This window comes from Anguilla anguilla, chromosome 4 (assembly GCF_013347855.1).
Source record: "Anguilla anguilla isolate fAngAng1 chromosome 4, fAngAng1.pri, whole genome shotgun sequence".
NCBI classification, from domain to species: domain Eukaryota; kingdom Metazoa; phylum Chordata; class Actinopteri; order Anguilliformes; family Anguillidae; genus Anguilla; species Anguilla anguilla.
Genome location: NC_049204.1, coordinates 23,729,216 through 23,753,149, shown reverse-complemented (window position 1 = coordinate 23,753,149; position 23,934 = coordinate 23,729,216). Strand labels below are relative to the sequence as shown.

Genomic DNA, 23,934 nt, shown 5'->3' with positions numbered 1-23,934 from the left:
TCATCTAGAAGAATTTTAGATGTTCTTATATCCTTCTTGATCGTCTAAGAAAATGCAGCTTGGCATGATATTGTTCATTAGTAGCTATTTGTTGTCTTAGATTCATTGATATCAGTCTTTAAATAGTTGAAGTAACGATCTTAAAAGAAAGAAAGTCATAGACACATTGTATTGAGATCTGATTCAGAAATAATTATTTTGGAGATGAGAGATAAGAATGGCAGCCATATGAAATACTTTTTCCAATCCAAATGGAGCCTCATTTACATATGAACATGCAACAGAAACTAGGTAGTATGATGGCTTCACAATACAGTGTTGGTATAAAATGATACTTTCTTGGTGGAAGAAAACATGTCAACATAAGAACAACATAAAAGGCAGACCTGAAACCCTGAAACCTTTTCCTGCCACTTCCCTGTCACAACTAACAAGCAATTGCCATTAAAAACATACAGACACTACACCATGCCCAACTTTGTTCGACAGAGGCAATATTAGCTTAGTGACAATTCAGGGAGAAATGAAAGCTTATGGCACCACAATGGGAAAACAAACAAATTGATTTAAACTGAGGCAATGATAAATTATATGTCACTGATTTATTAATTCATAGTTCTCATTTTATCAGTTTTTTTTTTTTGGTGGACATATGGCATTGGCCACTTTAAATTAAAATTCTTTTTAAATGTTCTTTTAAATGCCCTCTAATATTATTTGCACCCTTGATAAAAATGAGGATGGGAGGCTGTACCATTGTTCAGATAAAAAGATTTGGCATTGCAAGTAATTTGTTTTCACCAAAGAGATAGAAGGTACAATTTCTCACGCCTCTGTTTTTGGTACTTTGCGCAATGGCCCTTTACAAGGAGAACACTGCCTGCTCGTCTATAGTGTTTTATGAGATGACATTAATGGGGAATCTTTGATCATTTTTAGCTTCTTGGTGGATTCTAATCAAAGTATAGCATTGGTAGACCTTCTGACCACATAATGACTGTTTTGCAATAAACATCTCTGTCTCCAGAGTTGAAAATGATTGAAAAATTTTGGTTTGAAGTGAAAACGGCAAGGCCACAAATGCAGACCTTGAAAGATTCAGTACTTAAGAATAAGTTCACCGTGAACACTATAGAAAACCACCCAATAGTGTTGTCCTGGAAACAAGGGTGTGAATAATTGTGACAACTATTTTAGAAAAAATATGACTTGTTAAACAAATCTTTTCTGTGGGCAATTGTATTAATATGAAATAATATAATTTTCTGATTTTTGAGCATACAATATAGCTCATATATTTTATATAGCCTATTTTGCACATCTTTATCAAAGCTGTGAGTAACATTGGTGGGCACTGTATATACGTTTGAAATTGTACTGGTATTTTACAACCTTTTTTGGTAATTATTCTTCTATCACAATTGTAGTTTACAAACAGATAGTAAAAGATAACCCATTAATACAGCACCTTCTTCAAGAACTGATAAATTATCAGTCAGTTTGTCTGGAATAACTTCCAACAGTTTTAATGAATGGTCCACTCGTTAATTAAAAAATGTTCTCAAAATTTTATTTACAAAATTATTTTTATACATATCTTACATATTTTACAATAAAACTTGAAGACCTAGAAAAATCTTGAAACAAAACATATAACTGCACCACTTTTGTGCCTTTTCATTTGTGCATTTGTCTAATATATAAAGAAACTTCTAGAACCTTTCAGGTCTTTCGGGTTTTAGCCCTTAAAGTATTTTCCCTCCAGGAAATGCAAAGTGATTTTCAGTCATTTCAGGTTGTACACCTAGCTACAGTGAGATAATGTCAGGAATGCAATTTTTCAGTGAAGACATGAGATTCCTTTGCCTTTATTTGGCTGAGAGTCCTCTTCTGTGAGTGGACGTGTATGGAGTACTCCAGTAGAGGGCGCTGTTTTCACTGCTGGCATTGGCAGGAAGAGATGGCCAGGATGTTGCGGATGTGTCCTTGTCGGCTTCTGAACACATGGTTCTGGTACCCCAGAGGAACACAGGAGCTGGATGTCGCCTTCTCCCACATCAGGCATTGTTCTGGATTAGTTGTGCTCCTTTAAAGTAATTAGGGAGAGCGATATATATGCTGTATTTTATAATCAATACATTTTATAATCAAGTAGATATTTGACTTCTCAGGTGCATTTGCCAAGTTTCAGTTAATCTGTCTTAAGCCATCTTCTTAAATGGTTTTAAGAGCTCGCTCTCCCGTTCCTTTGAATTCGCTATAAATTAGATTTGGTTTTTAAATTTAGATCTATTTTCACCTTGGAAAATGTTGGAGTGTGAGTGAGAAAATAAACAGGCAATGTTTGTGGCCAGATTTATGGGCGCTTTACATGAGCCTGTGGTGTTAAAGCAAACAGACTGTTCGGAGAGGAGTGCTGAAACGGGGTGGAGAGTTCTTGAGGGGGGCTGCAGCAGCTGTGCTTACCTGAGAAGGCATCGATTTCCTGCGGCACAGCTTCCTAAACATCTGCCAATGTCAATTTCCTGGGGAAAATTAGCAACACAAAGACAAGGCAATCAGCTCACAGCAGGATGCCAATATGCACCAAGCACCCAATGTCTCCCACAGCTAGGACTGGGGAAGATAGTATTTAGCATTTTAAGTGCTTTGATTTGGCACCTGGAGAGACCATTTGTGTACACTTTTTTCACGCCTTTTGTTAAGGGAGTGGCAGACAGGGGGCACTGAAATAAACAACAGTTACATAAATTACCAAGATACAAAACTTGTCAGCCTAATAGGATCAAATTGGCCTTTTAATGAATCACTTATGCAGTATCTCCATAAAATTATTAGATTTTACTTTATCGGATGAATGTAAGCTGATGGCTGAATTTTAAATGTAATTGTGGCTATGAGTAAGGAAATTGTTGTTTTGGAAGAACATCAATGTATGTGATATTTTTTTTCCATTTTTAATGTAAAGACCAGCTGCTCTGCAATTAATTGAAAAACTGAGCCACATGTAATTAAATCTGGTGTTCACACGTAAAAGTTTACTTTTAACTGTTCGCATTGTATTTTTATTTTTTTGTTCACGGCAGTGAAGCAGGTGTCATAATAAAAGGTTCAGTGTAGAAGCCAGTTACTGACCATGTCTTACTGACTGACGGTAAATGCATGTGTGTGTATGTGTGTGTGAATACCTGTGGCATGGTATTCAAACCAACTATAAATTCTTAACCCTTTAACCAAAAAAACAACCGTGCAAACTGTTAGAAAGCACCCCACAGCTGCCATTTCACGGTAGTGGAAATGACACATTTGGTATGTCTAGCACTTGAGTACAATCAGCATGCTCTTTGCCTAATCACATATGAATGGTATTCTGGGATTTCCTTTTCCAGTGGTCAAATGTGCTTTATTTCCCAGATAATGTAAGTGATCCCAATAGTATTCCCAATAATGAAAGCGATTGTCATATTTTCATGATTACATTCATGAGTCACCAAGAGAACAAAAATTTCAGGAAAAGGTTGCAGAGATTTGCAACCAAAATTTGGAATACTTTCTGGTGTTTGTGTACGTATCGCTGATATGGATGGTGAAGCAGGCTTCCCCTTGTTGGTTTTCACTTACTTCAAGTAGTTTGGATAACTGTTTTGTGTATGAATATTACTTTAAGTAAATCATAAATAGAATAATGACTTGCAGAACTACTGGTATTTTTGTAATTAACTAATGCATACTAATCATGTGGGTTCACATGCTAATTGGGTTAACAATTTTAAAAAGGCAGTGATTAAAATCATTCAGAAAATGTGTATTGGTGTATACATTGTGAATATCTGAAATCGTTCGAGTATGCAAATCTTCCTGACCTTTTTCTAAAGTCAAAGGGTAATAATTGTCTGCACCCCAGAAATGTCTTAAAAATATTGTTTTTTGGAAACATTGCCTCACCTTAATCTTCTCTTCTTTTACTCCATTAGAGCTGTGGACAACTTCATAATGATACTCAATGTATGGAACCCTGTAGCAGCTTTCTCTCAGCTCACAGGCACTCAGTGTCCTGATGAGGTCAAGTTTATCAGGAGTCTCCACCAGGGCTGAGTCAAATTTAACGGGGACACAGGAGAAACCCTCTGCCAAGACAAAAAATAAATAAATAAATAAAGTTAAAATATCAGCCATTTCACATGCAGTAGAATGAATAAAAGACCCCTACCAGACCTTTCTTCCAGGGCTAAATAATGAATCACAGGGAAACTGGGATTTTGGTTGCATTGCATTTCACTATTAAACTTGTACGCATGACCGAGATCAGCTATGTGACTCATATAATGACACAGATGCAAAGGTGAATGCGTTGTCAGTTCTTATATACAAAATGCATTGCAACATTGAACTTCATTTCAATTCAATGGTGTGCCTATTTAAAATTAATTAAACATTCAAATATTAAATAAATGTAAGAATGATATAAAATCACAAATTCCCATTTACAATGCCATTTCTAAAAATAAATAAAATGCATGCTTAGCATTCAAACAAGAATTTTTATAAAGAAAGTTTGTTGTTTATATTTTGTTTACATCAATGTCTCGAGCTGCAGCCAAATTATTATGTATGTATTATGTCAGTTTTATATGTTGATATATGTACTTCATAAGTATAGGGAGAAAGTTCCTTGTGTGAAATGTATGTGGTAGTTTACACAATGCTTTACAAAAAGTATCATAAATGAGTAAATAAGAGTAGTGGTGCAGCCCTCTTGTGTTAACTGATAGTTTAAAACTACTCCAGTATCTAATGGTTGTACTTGTGTGTTCTGTGTTCATGTGTATTACATTGGAATATACAAACCTGGAAACTCAGTCGAACTGGAGCACTTTCCCACGTCAACGACAGTCTCGTAAGGTGTCTCAAATAAGTAGGTCTTCAAGGCGGGCATACGAACGCACTGTTCCAGTTTGAGCTCGCAGTGACACTCATCAATGACCTCTACTTCTCGTAGCCCTTCCATCAGAAGCACTCGCTCCACACGAATCCCGGCCGGCTCACAGATAGAGCTTCTGCCGCAGGAGGGCACTTCACCTGCGGCGTCAGGAGTAGTACGGCCGCGCACCTTGACGATGGAAGAGAGTCGTTTAAAATATATAACATTTAAATACTCTTTAATAATTATCGGTCTTTGAATATGTTCTTCTCCCCAAATGTGCTGCAATATTGAAATAATAATATTCAAAACAGATTCGCTTTTCATTTTGGCGGTAACGTAATAATTTAAATTGAGCCAAATCTAATTTAAATCAAATTATTTAAAACAGGCACCCGGTTCGTATAATTCAATAACATGCTGTGGCACAATATTTGGCACAATGCGGTAACATATTTGTTCATTCATTTTCCGTTCCTACCTGAAGTCTACGTAACGAATAAACGCAGTACATATAATGGCTTATAATGTGGGGACTAAGGGGCTCCCCCGAGTGGCGACTGGTAATAGCATGCGTTTACCTTTTTGCTCCTGAGGTAGTCCAGCATGGACGAGTGTTTGGAATATCCGGGTAATCCTGGTCCATGTGAATTGGGGGCCCTTTGAACACCCCCACAGGTGGACCTGCACAAACCAACGTCCACACTGACCGGGCTACCGGAGATATCTGAATGAAAATAAAGACGCCACAATTAAAAAAGCACACGGTGTTGCTAATCTGGGACATACGGTAAATAAGTTAAACAAACAAACTCTAGCAGTATCAATGGAGAATGAAACAATTATTGCTAATGGATCTTTACCAACATTATTGTTTTGAAATAATGAAATTAGTGTGGCATATGGTATAAGCAATTCAAATTAGTATTTATGGTTCAAACAGAGCATGGCGTTTCACCAGTGTAATAAATATATTCTCTTCCACAGTAGCAGTCTTAAGTGGACGAGTGTTACGCCTTAAGGATTGAGAGATATTTACCTTGCCCAACATAAATGAAGTGGCCTTGTCTCTTGCAGCAGCTTCTTTCAGAGAAAAGGTTTCTGTGTTCTGCACCCTTGACCAACATGGCTGTCGCTGAAAACACGTCAACAAACACTTTCACAAGGTGCTTCAGATGACAGCGCTTCCACAGCAACAGCAAATATTGGCATTGAAACACACATTATGCACATATTTTTTTTCAGCTGCTACCACAGCATTGCTACGTAAAACATAACCTAGTGTGGCATTCCAATCAAACTTATGTCAAAATCTGTGTGGCCTTTTTAAAGCAATATCTACACAGTGTCACCATTTTTACATTGTGTTTAGGATAAAGTTTTTATTGGAATTTGAACTTCTTCATTGTTTACACTATTCAGGGTGCTACAAGAGTTTGCTCTTCAGGTAATCAGAATCAATCTTTAACTCAGGTATGAGAGAAATATATTATACATATATATGCATATTACATTTTGCAATGCCTTCATGCACATATGCTTAATATTTATATTGAGAAAATGTGTTTCCACATTAACATTTGTTGTTGATGAGGGACACCACTCTCATACCTTTGCTGGTAATCACACCTGTTATTTACACATTGGCTACAGAGTGGTAACCTTGAACTGTTGTCAGAAGCAATGGTAAGCAGAGAGAAGCACAGCACAGAGAAAAGCACAGGCAGTACTTACAGACTGGATGGAGGGAAAACACAACGAGGAACAGACATGTCTTCAGTGCATCCATTGCAACGGTCCCTATGTAACTTCCTTGCTGGGCTCTACCAAGATCCAGAGTGCTCTTCTCGAGCCTTTCAGTGAGATATTTATAAGCAGGCCCCAGCACAACTCATGCAGCACACTTTTGATGCTCCAAAGTGTTTGTGGACTAAAAGACAGAACTAATCAAATTTCCCCGGAGGAGTGCCTGCAGGATGGTATTTAAGGTGGGGGCCCACATCAAAGGCAGTCTTCAGGGTATCAAGTTTTCACCTCGGTCGGCAACCCTCCTGTTTCTGCTGGAAGATCTCCGCAGAGATGTGTGCTAACCTCCGCCTAATTAACTGCTTAAGCAGCTTTGGGTGCCTTAAGTTGTGCTCCCTCAAAGGGAGCAGAGAGCATTAATCATCTTTTATCTCAGGGTGAAGGTGTTTAGCACCTCTACTTGAAACAGAATCTACCCAGGCCATGTAAACAGGATCAGCATGGGGCGCTGGCTAAATGGCGAAAGCACCACCTGGGTGTTTATTCAACGTAGCACCAAATGGCGAGGCCTCTTGCTTTGTGTGGCCCCATTCTGGAGCTCATGAATACAGATTCAGTAATACAGAACTCATTTTTTTTCAGGTTCCAGGTAAGTGGACAGAAAAATATGTGTATTAGTTTTAGAATATATACGGGGAGAAAAAAACATCTTTCAGCTACTTAAAACCTGTTAGTTCCACTCCGATGTTGGTTTGCCTGTGTTATCTGGAAAATGTAACAAATTTCATATTGTCTGAATTGAGGCACAAAAATAATAAATAAATAAGCCTCAAGTTTCATTATCTGTCTGACAATGAGAGAAATAATGATACAAACAGAAGATGCGAGAAGATAAAAATGAATACTCTGCTCAGTCAAGATAAGCCCAGATGGGTGGAATGGCTGTTTCTCGTGACCCTTTTATGTTATTTTGATACAAAGGTAAGGTCATATGGAATGCAGGAGGCTCCATGATTTATGGAGCAGGAACTGCTTAGGACAGCGTGTCTGTAGAATCAAAGCGCTTCTGTTACAGAATAGCAACTGCTTGGCAAGGAGATGAAAGGTCATCAATAATCTGCATATAATATTATTTAATGAAATACACTGTCTGAATGATTGTCTGTGATCCTTGTGGCAGACTCGGTAATGCCGAATGGCTGTCTGTGATCTTCGTGGTAGACTCACTTGGTAATAGATTTCAGCAGATGAAGTTATCGGCCTCTGATCTCTTACCTTTATCCCCACCTACTTTCACACTGCGTATGGTGTTGAGATGAACCGGGTTACACCTCAGGCTCCGACACCTTGAGATGACTGGCGCAGGGATTTGCTGCAATTTCGTCGAGACAGAACAGCAGCAATGTGAGTCCTACAGTGCATTCGCTTGGCTTTGGGGTTTTGTGCTGTTTTTTGGATCTTAAAATCAAAGCAATATGTACAGAACAGATGTTATCTCAGGACACACTTTAATTTAAAAGTCATAAACAGTGTCATGAGACTTTATAGTGTTATGAAGACTTTACCGTTCTTTCAGAACAGCTTAGATGGATGAGAACATGAAGTATATCAGAGATATAGTTCCCATTGCTTGAGATACATTTTTGATGGCTCACACAACCTCACCCCAAGTACATACCATTCAGTTCAACTGAGAAATCATTTATTATTTTAAATTTTAGCTTGATTAAACTGGGTGTGCTCTGGGACTTCAGACCGACACACCAGCAGATGAAGCATTGAATAGGAGCATCGCCTTGATAATACCTTGCATGTATTTGAACAGTTACAGAGAGAGGAGAGGTGATTGTTCATTAAAATGTTAAAAATATATAGTAAAACCAATGGTTTTGTCTGACAGCTGATTAGTAATGAAGAGGGGCAAAGGCAAGGATTATGAGCTTGGTCTCCTTCAGTACTTGTCTTTAAGTCCTTTTGTTTTGATTTTCCAAAACACTGACAATGCAGCTCAGCAGTGCTTCTGCTTCCAGTAATCATAGTAAACAAGGCCAGACTAATTAGACACTTGACTGTAAACACATATACAGACGAGCAGAACCTCGCCCCTCACCACTGCTCAATACGGACTGGCATGGCAAAAATCAATGAGATTCAAGACCTAGTGCAGATTGCTGTCACCTTTAAATAAAATTTACTCTATTACTCTATTGACTTTTGGTTTAATCTCATGAAAACCGCAGGGCTGCGTCTCGTGTTGGGTGATGGTGTGATATATATCAATTAAGAAGAATACTCCATTTTTTTCAAAGATTTGTTTATTTATAAATGGTTTGAATGAACTTTTAGGTCTTGTTTCGGCCTACATTAATTTAATTTGCATTGTGTATCTGGCAAGAATTAGCCTATTATTCTTAACATGCTACACACTGAAATAAGACTGCTACAGATAGTGAAACTACTTCCTCAAACAAAATATAGCATCACCAGCAAAGTACTTTGGTATAGGCAGTTATTATTTGAGAATGTGATAGCTTACAATTGTACATATCAAAACCCTAAATCAACTCTATACAATAGCGGTAATGAAAGCTTAACCTCTACATATTTCTGTGGGTAAAGGCAATGATGGAGAAAGGAATGGAGAAGAGAGGAAATATTTGCAGTTACACTACAGAAATACTGGTGCAAATAGTACTGTATATTAGCACATAAAAGATACGTACCCCAACATAAAATTATTTTGGTTTTAACACATGTTAAAAACTAGAGCCAGTGAGTGCTTGTGTATTATTTTTCTGCATTACACTGATAATTAGGCAATAACAACAGTTATATTACTGTGACCAACATTAATGAACAACCATAACAATTATGATACATATTTGTCATGGAACTAAATCACAAAAGGTCCCATATAAGGCCAGTGATCTTTTAGCATTCAGATATAAGTTATTGAACATGTGAACATCATAACAGTCTAAATATGGTGGTCAGTTTGTGTGTGTGTGTGTGGTTTTTGTTTATTTGTGATATTTTAGTGCTTCATTATCACACAATCAGCCAGTAGCCCAAAATCAGTTGGATCTTGAGCTGCCACTCATGATAACCCTTGATACAGTTACCAATTTCATCACTTGTAGCCCAAAAATACAATGCAAGGGTGCATGCATTTAGTATGAAGTACAATCACAACCCTCTGCATGGAGCCTTAAGGAGGACTGCCCTCTGCAAAGAACTATCTTTTGTCATCCTGCGTCAAGGAGACATCCAGCTGAACTGATCCAACTAACCAGCATAACACAAGGTTGGGAGGTTTAGAAATACCATATTATTGGTCAGGATTGGCATGTTCCTTCCCTTCCATTGGCCAGCTATCTTTGAATCTGGCACTATGGTGTGCTTGGCTGTCAGCCACTTCAGCCATGGCTGGCAGGTTGCCGTGTGTGTGGAGCCATATGGTGCTGTGCACTTTGGTCCTTTGCCTCAGATACAGTTTCCTCAGTAACCTCTTCACCTTTCTGTCCATGGGGTTGGCACACTTCACCGCCCTCTTGGTGTACAGTCTGCAGTGACCAGAGGGTTAACATAACAATTAGCTAAACTTATATTAATGACAAGAAAAAACATTCATGCATTTTCTTTTTTCAAAGGGAAAAAAAAACAGGAACCAGTCTTGGGTGTTAGCCGAGTTAAATAGGGCAATAACACGCTGCTTATTTGCGCAGCAAATGTGCACAAGCTTTTGTTTGGTGCCTGGTTTCAACTGGGTGAGATTCCTTTAGCTCCCAGCCAACAATCTAAGAATCTGAAATATTTCAAGTTGACCTTTAGCTAGGACTGCACAGAAGGCGGTATTTTGCATGCTTTCCAGCTCCCTGATTGCTCCGGGATACTTGGAATACTTGCATGAGGGCTTGTATGCTGCAGTCGGGCCCTTCTGTCTGCACCTCGAACCTTAGCACATCTTTGGCTCGGACCTTGCCCTGGGAGTACTGCATGCAGCACTGAACATCCCTCTGCATTTGAACCCCCTTCCCTGCCAGAGAAAGAGAGACCCTTACAGTGAAACACTCCGTGAAAGATCTCATGCACGGTGTGACAGCTCTCCAAGCAGTTAGGAGGGAAAATGCAAATGAATAAATTGCACATACACACACACACACACACACATATATATATATATATATATAGGTCTATATATATATACAAATACATATATTGGCAGATTAATAAATAGACGTTTCGTTTTTAAATGTTCCACCCCCACATTTCTGTTACTACAAACATTTCAGTTGCTGAAGTAATGGAGGATGACATTTAATAGCCACCCCCGATGACAGCATCTGTTATCCACCCCATAGAAAGTCAAGCTGACACCCTCCCCACCCTGTGTACATGTGGGAATTGGAATAACATCACACACCCACTTGCTGGTCTGTGAGCCAATGTGATTACAGCAATGTGCTGAGTGGCATTAAGAACAACCAGACGACAAAGCTAGATGCCTGTTAAAACATAAACAAAACAAAACAAACTGGGGAAATGTACCCTGCATGGCAAGTCCATGTTGTCCACACGATCAGGAAACACTTAATTTTGCAACCACACTCACTTAAATCAGTTGAGGTATCCTGCTAGCAATCCCAACAGGCACCAACATTTAAATGCTTGGATATCAATGCTGGATATTACCTGGTTTCTTCCTTCCCCCCTCCCTTACCTGAAAAATAACTGTTTTTGCCCATACAGTTATATAGCTCAGGATTTGCATGCTTAGTGATTCAGTGATTCTTGTTACAATTTGCCTACCCTCAGTGCTCCTTTGTTTTCTATTTGTAGCCCTGTTTGAAACGCATGCTTGGCTGCATTACGCCGTGTCTGCAGCCAGTCTGGCTCTGGTTACCTGTGCGCCTCCTGCCCGCCCGCCCGCCTCCCTCTCCCCCGCAGACGGATACGATTTCAGCGCATTCCCTTTCCCATCACACTCACCCACAGAAAGTCAAAGCCAGCACCCTGCGACAGTTCTGGTCCTACCTTCCAGATATGCGGCGAGGAAGACAGCGAGTGACACCGCCGCTACAGCCCGCAATAACATGATGCACCTTCAGGGGTTTTAATCCTCCGCATTACCTTTCCTTCTCCCCCTCTGTCGCCTTTATATTTCTCCCTTCCTATCTCCCCTCCCTCTCTCCCTCTATCTCTCTCCCTCTGCCTCTCTCTCTCACTCACACTCACACACGCGCACACTTCCTTTTTTCTTTCTGTCTTCCTTAATCTCTCCCCCGTTCTCGCCCCTCCCTTCCCCTTCGCTCTCTCTCTCTCCTGGCTGCCAGTGCAGACTTCTGTTCCTCCGCCTAGTTCAGAAATGATGCTTTGTTTTTCTTATAGAAGCTAATAAAATGAGTCATATTAATGGCAGCCATGAGGCAAATATGAAGGCTCAAAGGTTTTCCCTGATAGTTCTGGACTGATGTTTTCAAACCATGTTGTAACTTTACAAATACATGCCCATCAACCATGGCACTGTGCTGGATATGACACAATGCCATAGCATGGCTTTATTCCCTGTGAAAGCTAGACTGCTACCATATTGCTGTCTCTCATTTTTCTTGTAATGGCATGAACCGTTGAGCAATGTCACAGGGTACTTTGTTATTTCTTGTCCAGAAAAATCTAGCATTTCAGGTCACGGGCAAGTTTATTAAGTGTACCGTACACTTTTAGAGCTCATTGGTTCCAATGATTTGAGGGAGGATGGAGAGCCAGCCAGATTTTGTTTCAAAGGCTAAAGCATTTAGTAAAGGTTTCCATGCCCAAACAATACCCCCCCCCCCCCCCTCAGTAAAGAGGACAATACCTTTCCCAGTTGCAAACACTGGGTCTCCTGTGGAGACTAATCTTATGTTCTATAATAGTAACTAAATAATGGAGCAGTAATGGGCATTTTGAGTGTCATTTACTTTACCTCCTCTTAAAATGCTGCTTTGAAATGTGTAGACTATAGTCTTAACATTCTCTTAAAATCAGTTTAAATTGGTTCACTAAGTAATCTTGTAGTTCAAAGGTGTCAAAGTCGCTGGAATTTTGGTTGTTTGTCAAGACAATAGCGCTCACCATGTTTGTCAGCTGGCATGGCTGTGTGTGTGTGTGTGTGTGTGTGTGTGTATACGTGCTGGTGTGGGTGCGTGTGTAAGTAACAGTAAGCATTTAATATTTATAATGTAACATATGGTAAGAATATGACTCTGTCAGAGGAACATAAGTGAGGTAATAGCTCCTGAAATGCGGTGATGTAATTCAATTCATATGAATTTCCCAGGGTGCAATTTCATAGATAACATTGGTATGCAGAAAAGTGCCATGTGAATCTGTGCAAAACAGCCTGAGAAAAAGCCTATCTAAGATCACAAAAATTGGCATGTAAGTGTGTGTGTGTGTGTGTGTGTGTGCAGGGGGAGTAGGGGAGACAGATGGAGCTAAAATCATATAAATCTTCACTTTTTAAAAAACCAGGTTAGAATTGCATCTGCTGAAATATGTCAACCCCAATACTTCAATCTATTTTCCAGCCAAGCACATTTCCTGCACATCTCCACGATAATTAATACATTACAATATAAGTATCCCAGACACAAATATAGCAACAATGGCTTTCAAAAGAAAAAAGTGCACTCACCTGCAAAATAGAGGAGCTGAGCTTTGCTCTGTCTTTGCAGAGGTAGCATACTGACAAAGGAAGAGCCTAGAGATGTTTGAAAGTCTGCACACTGCTACAGGTCAGGAACGAATCATATTAACCCCAAAGGATTTGTTTGGATTTAAGAAGGGTGTGCTGCAGGCAATTTTGAGGAACAAAACAAATGTTGTGTGTACATGTATTGTGGAACAAATACTTTGCAGCAAAATTTTTATCAACTATAAGCAGGATTCAGGGCAGGAATGAGGTCATGGACAATGGTTCTATTTATGCACCCTTGAGGTGTAATTACCGACATGTCATAATTACACAAACATGAATAAGCAGGTAAACAAGAGTGTCTTTGTTACAGAATATTGAACACATGGGAGCTTTTGAACAATATTCATGTGAATGTGAATATATATATATATATATATATATATATTTATCTATACCTGCTTATCCTGGTCAGGATCGCGGGGGGTGCTGGAGCCTATCCCTATATACATAACAGATTGATCATGGACCACAAATAACGGGAATTGTCTAATTATGTTGTGTCTCACATTATGCTAATAAATGCTGCTAAACTTAAAGTTTATTCATTTTAATACTGCTTAGAGTAAATTCATTTTTACATGGAATTACCATTCCATAAATGTATTCATCAGGTTAAAAAATGCCCTCAAAGCAATGTATTTTGTTTTATTATATCTTGAATATCCTGAACTGTTTTATATTGCCTATTGGTCCTGGGACTGGACATTTGTGTCATGTATTTTGAAAAAAACATCTGGTGGCATTTGAACTGAAGAATATTATTGCTAAACAAAATTATTTAGAATGTTCTTATTAGTCATTTAGTCAAGCAGAATAATTATGTAATGAAGCAGGGTGTTGATGCCACTATTATCCATTCTCTAAGTCACCATAAGGTCACCCGGGTCTTATCTGTGATAAACTGAAAAGTTTTATTCAAATCACCAAAGACAATGTTTCCAAATCTAACTTGAGATTTTAAAGGCTGCTTGGTTTACAGACCAGGAATGTTGGCAAATTATTCTGAAGACTATGGGATAGATTTACAATGATGTGATAATGCATCAAAGACTTGGAGCTTGAAACAGCTCCATAAATAGCAGAGAGAGGCTATTTGTCTACTAAACAAAAAGAGAATTTAATCTTATGACCATTTGTGAAACATATCATTGAATTATAGGTCCAGTGCTCATAAAATTCCTACTCATTGAATGCGTTTTTGTCTCTATTTCATATGACCAGTCTTCCCAGTATCAGCAAGAATCACTCATCAGTACTTAATTCAAATCAAAGTTCTCTGTCAGCCCCATTTCATGCTTCGTGGGGATCATTGACAAGTAGAATTCAATCAATGCAAAATGCAGGACAACTGAGCAACTATCTGTCTTTATTTGTGTATAAAACAAGGCTTCATCTCCTCTCGGTCAACACACACTGTGCAATACCATATTATGACCTCACCAAGACATTCCCCTGGCACATAATTTGTGCTACGTGATGTGATCTGTTCTGATTACAGAACTTCCGCAAATAACTTTATTTGTGCATGGGGAATTGATAGCTGTCTCTCTGTCTTTCTGTTTTTAAAAACAGCACACAGTGTGGAATGAGAAATAAAATTTCTTCCAGCCTCAAGATATTTTAATAGACATTGGGATAAGAGGAAATTCCAAAAGTCAATACCTTTAGAACACAATGTATGAGCATTTTGTTAGCAAACAGCAGAAGTCATTATAATAATGCAAATGGCCTCAGAAGGTATAGTAAAAAAAGTTTTTTTTTTCTTAAAATTACATGGTCTCTTCTTACTCAGGTAATTTTACTGTATATTTGAGGTTTTTTAAAAGCTACAATGGTGCTATTTTACCAAACTCCTGAGCATTGTATCAAATGTGCAGTAGCTCAATATAATCACAATTGTAAATGCACTCACAGATTATTATGTTAACAAAAACAGCCACAGTTTACAGGGAAGGAAGGAGAGAGAGAGGGGGAGAGGGAGAGAGAGGCTTGCACGCCTACACAGTGCCCATTTATTAGGAGACTTGTTTACTGTTACTTGTTTAACCGTTAAATAAGATTGACAGCTAAAAGGGATAGGACGTGGAGGCAGCTGAAAGGACAGAAAATGAAGAGCTTAATGGGAGATGTAAGAGTTTGGCTAAATGGGCTGTGCCTTGCATTATTGTGAGTAAATTTTGGTGGGCTACAAGCTTTTCAGCCATTTGACCGACTCTCTCAGTCAGGTAAGCTACATCTAATACATTAACTTATCTGAAGCAGAAAATGCATGTTGGCTGCACGAAATCCTGTTTCTTATCTACTGATTTTGATAGCAGTTTTACAATTTATTTAGTATTTTCCATTTTCCAGGTTTTGTGTCTTGTATTCATCTGTTTTATCTTTGGTGCAAGAAGTGATTAGGTGGATTTATCCTCATTTATTTATTGCTGTGGATATTTTTTTTTTATATGAGAAAATAATTATAATATTGTTATATTCAGAAATTAAATATACCCTTACACAGATAGTCATTGGAGCTGAGAACTGACAGCAATAGCAATATTCCCTTAAATTCAAATAATGATGTATGACTACAGGCGCTTTTGCATATACTGTTTCTGCGTATATACATGTGCAGCATAATTGCAGCATAGCAAACCGCAAGTTTCAAAAGGGTTGTCTTTGTGCTGCAACTGAATTTTTCAGGATGGGACTGCCGAAGAGAATGAGCACGGTCGGCACAATAATAGCTGCAGCTTCTGTGTTGTCACTGGCATCTGACTCCAGTAAGTCTGAATGTTCGATCTAGTTTCTAAGTATGTAGCTCTCAGTGCTGGGAGCAGACAATTGTAAATATCTAAGAAATCTCTGGAATGTTTTCTTCCACACCCTTATATAAAAACAAGGATGTAAATGATGTGAGTAACTGAAAATATGCAGTTTTTATCCTCCTGGAAATAATTTCCATTCCTAACAAAGTCTCCACATGAGTTTATTATGAGGAAGTAATTAAATTGGGTTGGATAAAATTCTGTAAAAAGTTACAGAAATCTGTCATGGATTTACAGCATAGCTGAAACATTTTGAACGAAAGCCTTTAAGTGAAAAATATAACGAGAGCTCAGCGGAAGATAAATAATGGAAAAATACCTGAATTTGATACGGTGTCAGAGGTATGATGTGAAATATGACCCTGTAATACTTTACAGGTCAGAGGTCAAAGCCGTTCCTCACAGGCTGCCGATCCCCTGAGCAGGAGACTTTTAGCTGCTGGTGGAACCCTGGGACGTATAGGAACCTTTCTGGCACTCCTGCCTTCAAGGTTCTATACTCTAAATCGTGAGTTTATGAAGCCCCCCCCCCCCAGCCAAGCTCAATCAAAAGGCCTTTCACTACAGTACTGGACACCTAGAAGATCAAGCATTTACTTTTTTGAGATTAATGCCAGGGTACATAATGCGACATAGCTCAGGAGGTAAGACCGATTGTCTGGCAGTCGGAGGGTTGCCGGTTCAAACCCCGCCCTGGGCATGTCGAAGTGTCCTTGAGCAAGACACCTAACCCCTAACCCCTAACTACTCTGGCGAATGAGAGGCATCAATTGTAAAGCGCTATATAAATGCACTCCATTTACCATTCAATAAGAATGAGGTAATTTAGCCCATTATTAAGCAACTATATGTGTCACTTGTTATAAAACTCCAATTTGTTCCACAGAGGGTGTCAGGAGCTAAGGGAATGCCCTGACTACATCACATCTGGAGAGAACAGCTGTTTCTTTAACAAAACCTACACATCCATTTGGACAGGCTACTGCCTTCTGATTGAAGTCACCACAGAGAGGGGAACTGTCTGGTCGGAGCCGTACTCTTTTAACATTCTAGATATCTGTAAGTCAGAAGATTTAGTAATCTCAACTGGAACTGGAATCTCAAAGTAAAAGATCAAGTTGCTGCAACTATTAAGCTGCTTTTTATTTTACAGTACAGCCAGAACCTCCTATTCTGTTAAACTGGGCCCTTCTAAATGCCAGTGACTCTGTTCATTATGCTGACATCATAATCAACTGGGCTCCACCCACCTCTGCAGATGTGGGCTCTGGTTGGATATCCTTGCAGTACCAAGTCCGTTTCCGATCATCCTCTGTCCCCAAGTGGAAAATGGTAGGTTTCATAATGCCTGGATTAAGGTCCATTATAGAGACATTCAAATAATACATACAAACCAGACACATAACCATTATTTGTTTTTTTATTGATGCAGAGAATGAGTGATGTGAATATGCACTTAGTGACAAAATAAAGTGACCAAAAAGCTGCTAATAAATATACTGCATGTTGCAATAATTACCCAAACGAACAGGCATATTGTCAGGAAAAAGCTAGCAGTGTTTATGCAATTTTATGCAGACAGTACCGGCATCTAATGCACTACAGCACTGTTCAAAGCACTAAAAGCTACAATTCTAAAGGCCATCTGAGGTACACTAATTAAGGATATTTTAGTGTAAATCATTTTGCTTAGTATGAAAGCTGAATTGTTCTAAATTGCAGTTTTGAAAAAACTTGGCATGATGACATTTGCCTGAAACACAGCACACATTATAAAAAAGGGTACAAGAGAATGATAAACATGCTCTTCATCTTCTAAGAAAGGCACATGATTACAGTTTATTCAAATTTCCGGGCCCCAAAATAACTTTAATGTCTCTTTTTCAGCCGAGTGGTCTCAGAAATGTATTTCACTATTTCATCATAATGCACATTTATATACGCAGTAATGTAGGGCTATTAATGAGGGAAGACGCTTTGGATGAACACAGGTGGAATAAATTGGCTAGGCACACAAACGTCTAATAGCGTGTGCGCCGTCGCGTTTGCTCACAGGGTTCCCTTGTGCAGCAGTGCTCCTACCCTCTGTACGCGCTGGAAACGGGCCAGGAGTACGAGGCGCAGGTGCGCTGCAAGCCTCGCTCCGAGGGCAAGTTCAGCCCTTTCAGTGAATCCCTCCACTTCCTACTACCCCACAGAAAGAGAGCCTCTGCAATACCAGGTAAAACCACTAGGGGTCGCCAGAGTACACACATACAGCAAACACAGAAGCCAAACCTCCGGGTATTTGGTCTTTGCTAAATGCTTTAAAGTGAAAATCTGCTTTATATGATAGCACGAGCGCAATGGCTTCTCCATGTGTAATACGTGATCTCTTCTCTAGCTCCTGTTGTTCTTTTCCCTCTTGCTGTTCTGCTGATATTGGTCTTGCTCTACATGCTGTGTAGCATGACACAGTGAGTTGTTAAGCTCTTAAAAAAATAAACATTTCATTAACTGTCAACTTGTTTCAGTGTGAACAATTGACCTCATTCATAATATTACTAATATACCAATACAAATAAAATCATTATTGTGCATATATTACTGTGTATGCTAACTGGTTATTCCAAGAGAACGGCAAACGCATCTCACTGTTTCCCTGTTGACTTCCAGGATAAAGGATGTTCTGCTTCCACCTATTCCTGTGCCCAAGATAGCTGGAATGAGCATAGAAATGATACAGGTATGTGCAAAAAATCTGCCAATACCATGGAAAAGGCATTTTGTAAATACTCTTTTGACTTCACTCACATTTGCATATATTATAAAATATATTTTGACAGAAGATCTGATTTTTTTTTACCAAATCTGTCCCCCAGAGCAACCAGTTAAGCGATTTTGGCATCTGTTCTAATTCCCTGAGCGTGAAGCTTTCTCCGAATCTCAGCGAGAAATGGGAGGAGTTCCCGGAGGTGTGCCTGCAGATTGACAGGCCGTCAGAGGGCGAGCCGGAGAGCAGCAGAGCGGACCCTCAGGCCCCCAGATCCACGCGCGCCAGCGACTCGGGCTGCGAGAGCGTGGAGAGTGTTGCCACGGACAACGGCAAAAACAAGCCCCGTCTTGGCCTGGTCTCCATGGACACAGCGCCCAGCCACATGGGCCCACCCTGCCCTGGAAGAGGCCGCTCCGTGGGCACTCGCGAGCAAAGGGCACCTCAAGCGCCCCAGCCCGTGCTCACGAAAAGCCTGGCTGCGTCAGACACTTCTCAGGAAAGTCCCAGGCAGCACAGTCAGTTACTGCTTTCCCTCGGCACGCTACATGATAAAGGCCAAACTGGCAAAGCCCTCCTCCTGGGCAAAGACAGAGGCTTTTACTCTTATGTGAAAGATGTTGCTCCTCAAAGCAGCACGACTGAACTAGCTAACAGCAGTGCCACACAGGGGGCCACTGGTACAAACAAACAAGGCTATCGCCATGCCGTCAGTGAATATTTGAAGGGTTCCCCTTCTGAAGGCACCCCATTACCAGATCATATGGACATTTATGTCACTATGTAGATTTTGCAACCACAACGCGCACTACTGTTGGTTCTAATTGCATGTGAGTCTTTAGTTATATTTGTGAAGCACAACTTAGACAGTGACTACTGTATATGGAAATAAATGTTCTTCGGCATGTCACATGTAGTGGGTGACATTTGTGCAAATTGAAAACCACAGTAAATCCATTCTCAGCATTCATATTTAGTTAAAAAAAAAAAAAACTTTATGAACCAATGTCTACACAATGGAAAAGAATAACAATATTTTATTTAAGGTTAGATAACAGCTCTTAAAACAGTATTTACATGTATAAACACAATATGAAACCACACAGATTAAACAACTTCAGCTTTGTTCCCTGACAGCAAATGCATTTCAGTTTTTGGACTATTCAAGGGGGAAAAAAAATATTAGCTTCAAAAGATGCTCTCAGTTCAGAATTTTTTTTTTTTTTTGATGTTTCAAACATTTTTTTCTGGAACACAAAATTTAGGGGAATACAGTTTGATGTTTTCCACAGTTGTTCTTGTCCTTGAAATGATGGCCGTTTTGTTAGCCAGTATCATATGTGCACTTCAGTCCAAAGTACCTACATGCAGAACACAAGAAAAGAAGCACTGAACGAGATGAAAACATGAGACAGATCATAAGTGCACTACGGTGTGCTTAACTCCATGTCAGCGGAGTCAAACTTAACCCCAAGGGGGTCGCAGTGTCTGTGGGTTTCGGCGTTTACTTTCAATCAGCTGCCAATTAAGGCCTTAAAAACAAGGTGCGTGGATTCCTTAGCCAACCTTAGTCAATCAATGACTTGAATGAAACAGAGAACACCCCAAAAACCAGCAGACACTGCAGCCCTCCAGGACTGGAGTTTGACACCTGTGCTCTAGACCACTGCTCCAGTACAACCCTATACCACAGTATAGGAATGGACTGGTCTTAAATATTCATATGAGAACAACGAGGAGGCATACATACCTTCAAGGAAAGCAAATTCATCTATTGCTTCAATTGCATTGTCTGTCAACAAAAACCATGAAAACCATGACCATGACAGTACTGTTGAACTTGTTATTATCCTATTATTAGGTAAATTTGATCCAAAAAAGAACGAAGGCAAAGGTCTTACAGTAAAGACTCACCTAGGTCCTTCCTTTGCAACGTTTTTCTTTTTCCTTGTTGGGCATAAATAAGTGCATCCTTGGCTATCATTTCAACAAAGAGCTCCTGCAGGACATCAAAATAGCTTTAATCGTCATCACTCTGATATTTTTTATTATCTTTACCTAACCTCACTCAATTTGCCCTCATTCTGGTGCTTTATGTAAGGTATAAACAATTGTCTCTGCACTACCAACCAAACTTTATGCATGGACATACCTTAACTAACATATGCACTTTGTTAAACAGTAACCTCGATTATATTAATGGATTGAACATTTATTAGGTCAATTTGCTATTTAGCAAATACATCGATTAATACACTGTTAGCAAGCTGGCTCCAGTATTATGAAATTATGAATATGAACGCATGGCGGCTTACCAGTTCAGTATATTTGCCATAAGACGACAAGCCTGTACCGTCACCGTAGCTGTTAGCGCTTTTGGTTGACATTAAGAGGGCAACATCAGCTCGCTAGTTAGCTAACAAATCGTATGCAAAGTATTGTGGAGTAGTTCAAGTGCTTTAAGTTAGGTAGTTAACAGATCTATCGTGTATGGCGCGGGCTAACACACAATGAAAGCACTTCAATTGCTAGACTGTGACAACTAGCAACTGCATACATTTTGAATATTTTATTAGCCAACACATTAACATCCAAAATAACGTCTTACCGTGGCTTTTGCTATAATAAACACAGACTCCTGGCTAGCCAGAGATACGTCCGGGTCGGCCTTCATTAGAGCTTTAATTCGGGACAGGGGCAATTTTGCCAGACGACTCTGAGACGTTGAAATGGGCCCAGCTTGCTGATTGTTTTCCTCCTCCGCTTCATTTTCACGAGCCTCCTCCTCTGCTCCACACCGTTCCTGGTCACTTTCTACGGAAGCCACTGGCACAGTTACCACTGCCGCCATCCTACTTTCAGTCTACTAACAACATGCAACGAACTGTACGAGAGCACGGCGTGTCTTAATTACGAGAGTTAGTCATTTACCACTGCGTTCAGCCAACATCCACATTAGACGCAATTCCACGCTGCAAACGTAAATCTACTTCAAGAATTGTGTTTACGGACGTCTCTCCCGCCAACGAAAGCCCCGCCTTCTCATACGCGAAGTGACTAACCGGTTGGTTGGAGGAGAGATACGCCCACCGACGCTGTGAAGAGCGGCAATTTGAATTCATGATTTGCCGCAATGTTAATCTGTTTTTGTGGGTATGAAACGCGCTAACGTTGGAGACCAGACGTTTATGTCGAAACGTTGCCAACAATGACATAGAAATCAGTGGATGATAGTGATAAACCAACTTTGCGTTGAATTCTTGGTTACAGTAGGTAAATAGGCTCTATTAAAGTTTCCCTATAAAAACGTAGCTAACTAACGTTAAACAATTGTCCATGGTCTCTGTATCAGGTGTGTTGAAGTTACTTTTTCCATACCGCTTTTCAAAGAGACGTGTTAGGCAATGAACGGACTGTTGACATGCTTTGTGTTTGCGTTTGTATACATGGAGTATGATAGGAGAACTGCCTGGACCTAGTAACACATCATTAGTGCATTATGTTTTCATTTATGGAATGAAAGCTATTTTTAGTCAAAGCTCTTTTGAGTAATCATAAACACACATACAATTATGAGTTCTACTTCAAGCCATACGTGACAGTATTATTATTTTTTGACATACGCTTTTCAACATGATGGCACCTTTAACTCTGTCAGTAATGTTTGCCATTTGAGATATTATAAACGGGATGGCTGCTTTGTATTTTATTTAGAAATGTGAACAGTTATAATTAATCTAGAACAACCTGCATCTCCTTGTACCACTTGTGAACCCATGCCAGGTGATATTTCTTGACACCTGTTGACATGAGATTTTTGCCAGTGCAATATCAAAAGGGGTTGGCACGGTATTGCCTCACAGCAAGAATGGTCCTCGTTTAGATTCGCAACTGTGGCCTTGCTGCATGAAGTTTGCATGTTTTCCCCTTGTCCGTGTGGGTTTTCTCCCACAGTCCAAAGTCATGCAGTTTAGGCTAATTGGGGTGTATGAATTACCCGTAGGTATAAGTGAGTGAATGGTGTGTGTGCCCTGCAATGAATTGGTGACCTGTCCAGGGTGTATTCCTGCCTCTCGCCCAGTGCATGTTGGGATAGGCTCCAGCCCCCCTGCTCCTCTGACCAGGAATAAGCAGGTTAGATAATGGATGTATGTATGCATGTCAAACGAATGGTAGGTCTTCTAAATAGACAGTTCAATTTCAGGCACCTCGTCCCACGAAAGTGGCAATGAATGAAAGTTAACAGGGCAGATTAATCTGCTAAAGTACGTTTGTCTGTCTGTTTCCATGGCGTTGACGTTGTGTCCTGTATGAGAGCTTCTTACAGATATTAATACATCCTGGTAATAGGATTAAGACTGAGCTGGATGTACGCAGGTTTATCCCCTTTTTTGTGTTGAGAGGGTCTGTGCACATGCAAGAGGCAGCATCTTTACTCAGCTGTAGTCACTGAGAATGAAGGACCCTCAGCTACCAGGTAACACACATTATGGCTATTATTTGTACTTTAACCTCTAAGTGAAATGTAGAGCTGTCATCATTTTATTGAGTTAACTTTTATTGAACAAAAATAATTACACTGTTGTTTTTGATTGTTCAGAATAATTGTACTTGTAACTAGGCTACACTCCCTTTTTTGTCTGGATTTTTAATGTAATTTGTAAAGTCATATATTTACTTGAAAACATTTAATACATCACTGAGTATGTTGTCGACATAAAGTATACTTGAGTCTGCATGATGCAGTATATTTAATTGTACTTTGTGCTTTTAACTTGTGGTGTTTCCAACATTTACCCCAGGACATATTTTATATTGGCTGTTGTGCCCAGTTATGTATATGCTGTGGAATTGGGACAGTAATGAGTCCATGTGGTTTAAAAACCCAGGAAATATATATGTGCTGAAAGGTATAAAATAGCCTGAACTGCTATTAATAAACAACTGCTTCAACAAACATCTC

At 39.6% G+C, this 23,934-nt stretch overlaps 4 protein-coding genes across 8 annotated transcripts; 1 reads left to right on the top strand and 3 right to left on the bottom strand.

Moving 5' to 3' along the window:
- Nucleotides 1-1,548: 1,548 nt before the first annotated feature.
- On the bottom strand, nt 1,549-8,123 carry im:7138239 (uncharacterized protein LOC497366 homolog). Of its 2 annotated transcripts, none has more exons than XM_035412377.1 (7): nt 6,656-8,123; nt 5,961-6,056; nt 5,503-5,648; nt 4,849-5,110; nt 3,946-4,127; nt 2,467-2,525; nt 1,549-2,086 (listed from the first exon to the last, which is right to left on the bottom strand). In XM_035412377.1, exons 1-7 carry the CDS (start codon nt 6,708-6,710, stop codon nt 1,936-1,938), a joined length of 951 nt encoding a protein of 316 aa, XP_035268268.1. In that variant the 5' UTR covers nt 6,711-8,123; the 3' UTR covers nt 1,549-1,935. The 2 variants fall into 2 exon arrangements, with proteins under 2 accessions (XP_035268268.1, XP_035268269.1); XM_035412378.1 differs by having other exon boundaries at nt 7,943-8,123.
- An 840-nt stretch (nt 8,124-8,963) lies between these two features.
- On the bottom strand, nt 8,964-11,922 carry ccl44 (chemokine (C-C motif) ligand 44). The gene is made up of 3 exons (XM_035412379.1): nt 11,702-11,922; nt 10,574-10,703; nt 8,964-10,230 (listed from the first exon to the last, which is right to left on the bottom strand). Exons 1-3 carry the CDS (start codon nt 11,760-11,762, stop codon nt 9,996-9,998), a joined length of 426 nt encoding a protein of 141 aa, XP_035268270.1. The 5' UTR covers nt 11,763-11,922; the 3' UTR covers nt 8,964-9,995.
- Nucleotides 11,923-15,399: 3,477 nt separating this feature from the next.
- On the top strand, nt 15,400-19,881 carry LOC118224855 (growth hormone receptor-like). 4 transcript variants are annotated; one of them, XM_035412657.1, is made up of 9 exons: nt 15,400-15,631; nt 16,095-16,174; nt 16,598-16,727; nt 17,106-17,278; nt 17,478-17,551; nt 18,275-18,440; nt 18,603-18,675; nt 18,875-18,944; nt 19,081-19,881. In XM_035412657.1, exons 2-9 carry the CDS (start codon nt 16,096-16,098, stop codon nt 19,756-19,758), a joined length of 1,443 nt encoding a protein of 480 aa, XP_035268548.1. In that variant the 5' UTR covers nt 15,400-15,631; nt 16,095; the 3' UTR covers nt 19,759-19,881. The 4 variants fall into 4 exon arrangements, with proteins under 4 accessions (XP_035268548.1, XP_035268547.1, XP_035268546.1 ...); XM_035412656.1 differs by having other exon boundaries at nt 17,373-17,551; nt 18,290-18,440; XM_035412655.1 differs by having other exon boundaries at nt 17,373-17,551.
- Nucleotides 19,882-19,990: 109 nt separating this feature from the next.
- pole4 (polymerase (DNA-directed), epsilon 4, accessory subunit) lies at nt 19,991-21,997 on the bottom strand. The gene is made up of 4 exons (XM_035412659.1): nt 21,580-21,997; nt 20,886-20,970; nt 20,722-20,763; nt 19,991-20,332 (listed from the first exon to the last, which is right to left on the bottom strand). The coding sequence occupies exons 1-4, from the start codon at nt 21,820-21,822 to the stop codon at nt 20,319-20,321; spliced, it is 384 nt and encodes a 127-aa protein (XP_035268550.1). The 5' UTR covers nt 21,823-21,997; the 3' UTR covers nt 19,991-20,318.
- Between the last annotated feature and the right edge of the window lie 1,937 nt (nt 21,998-23,934).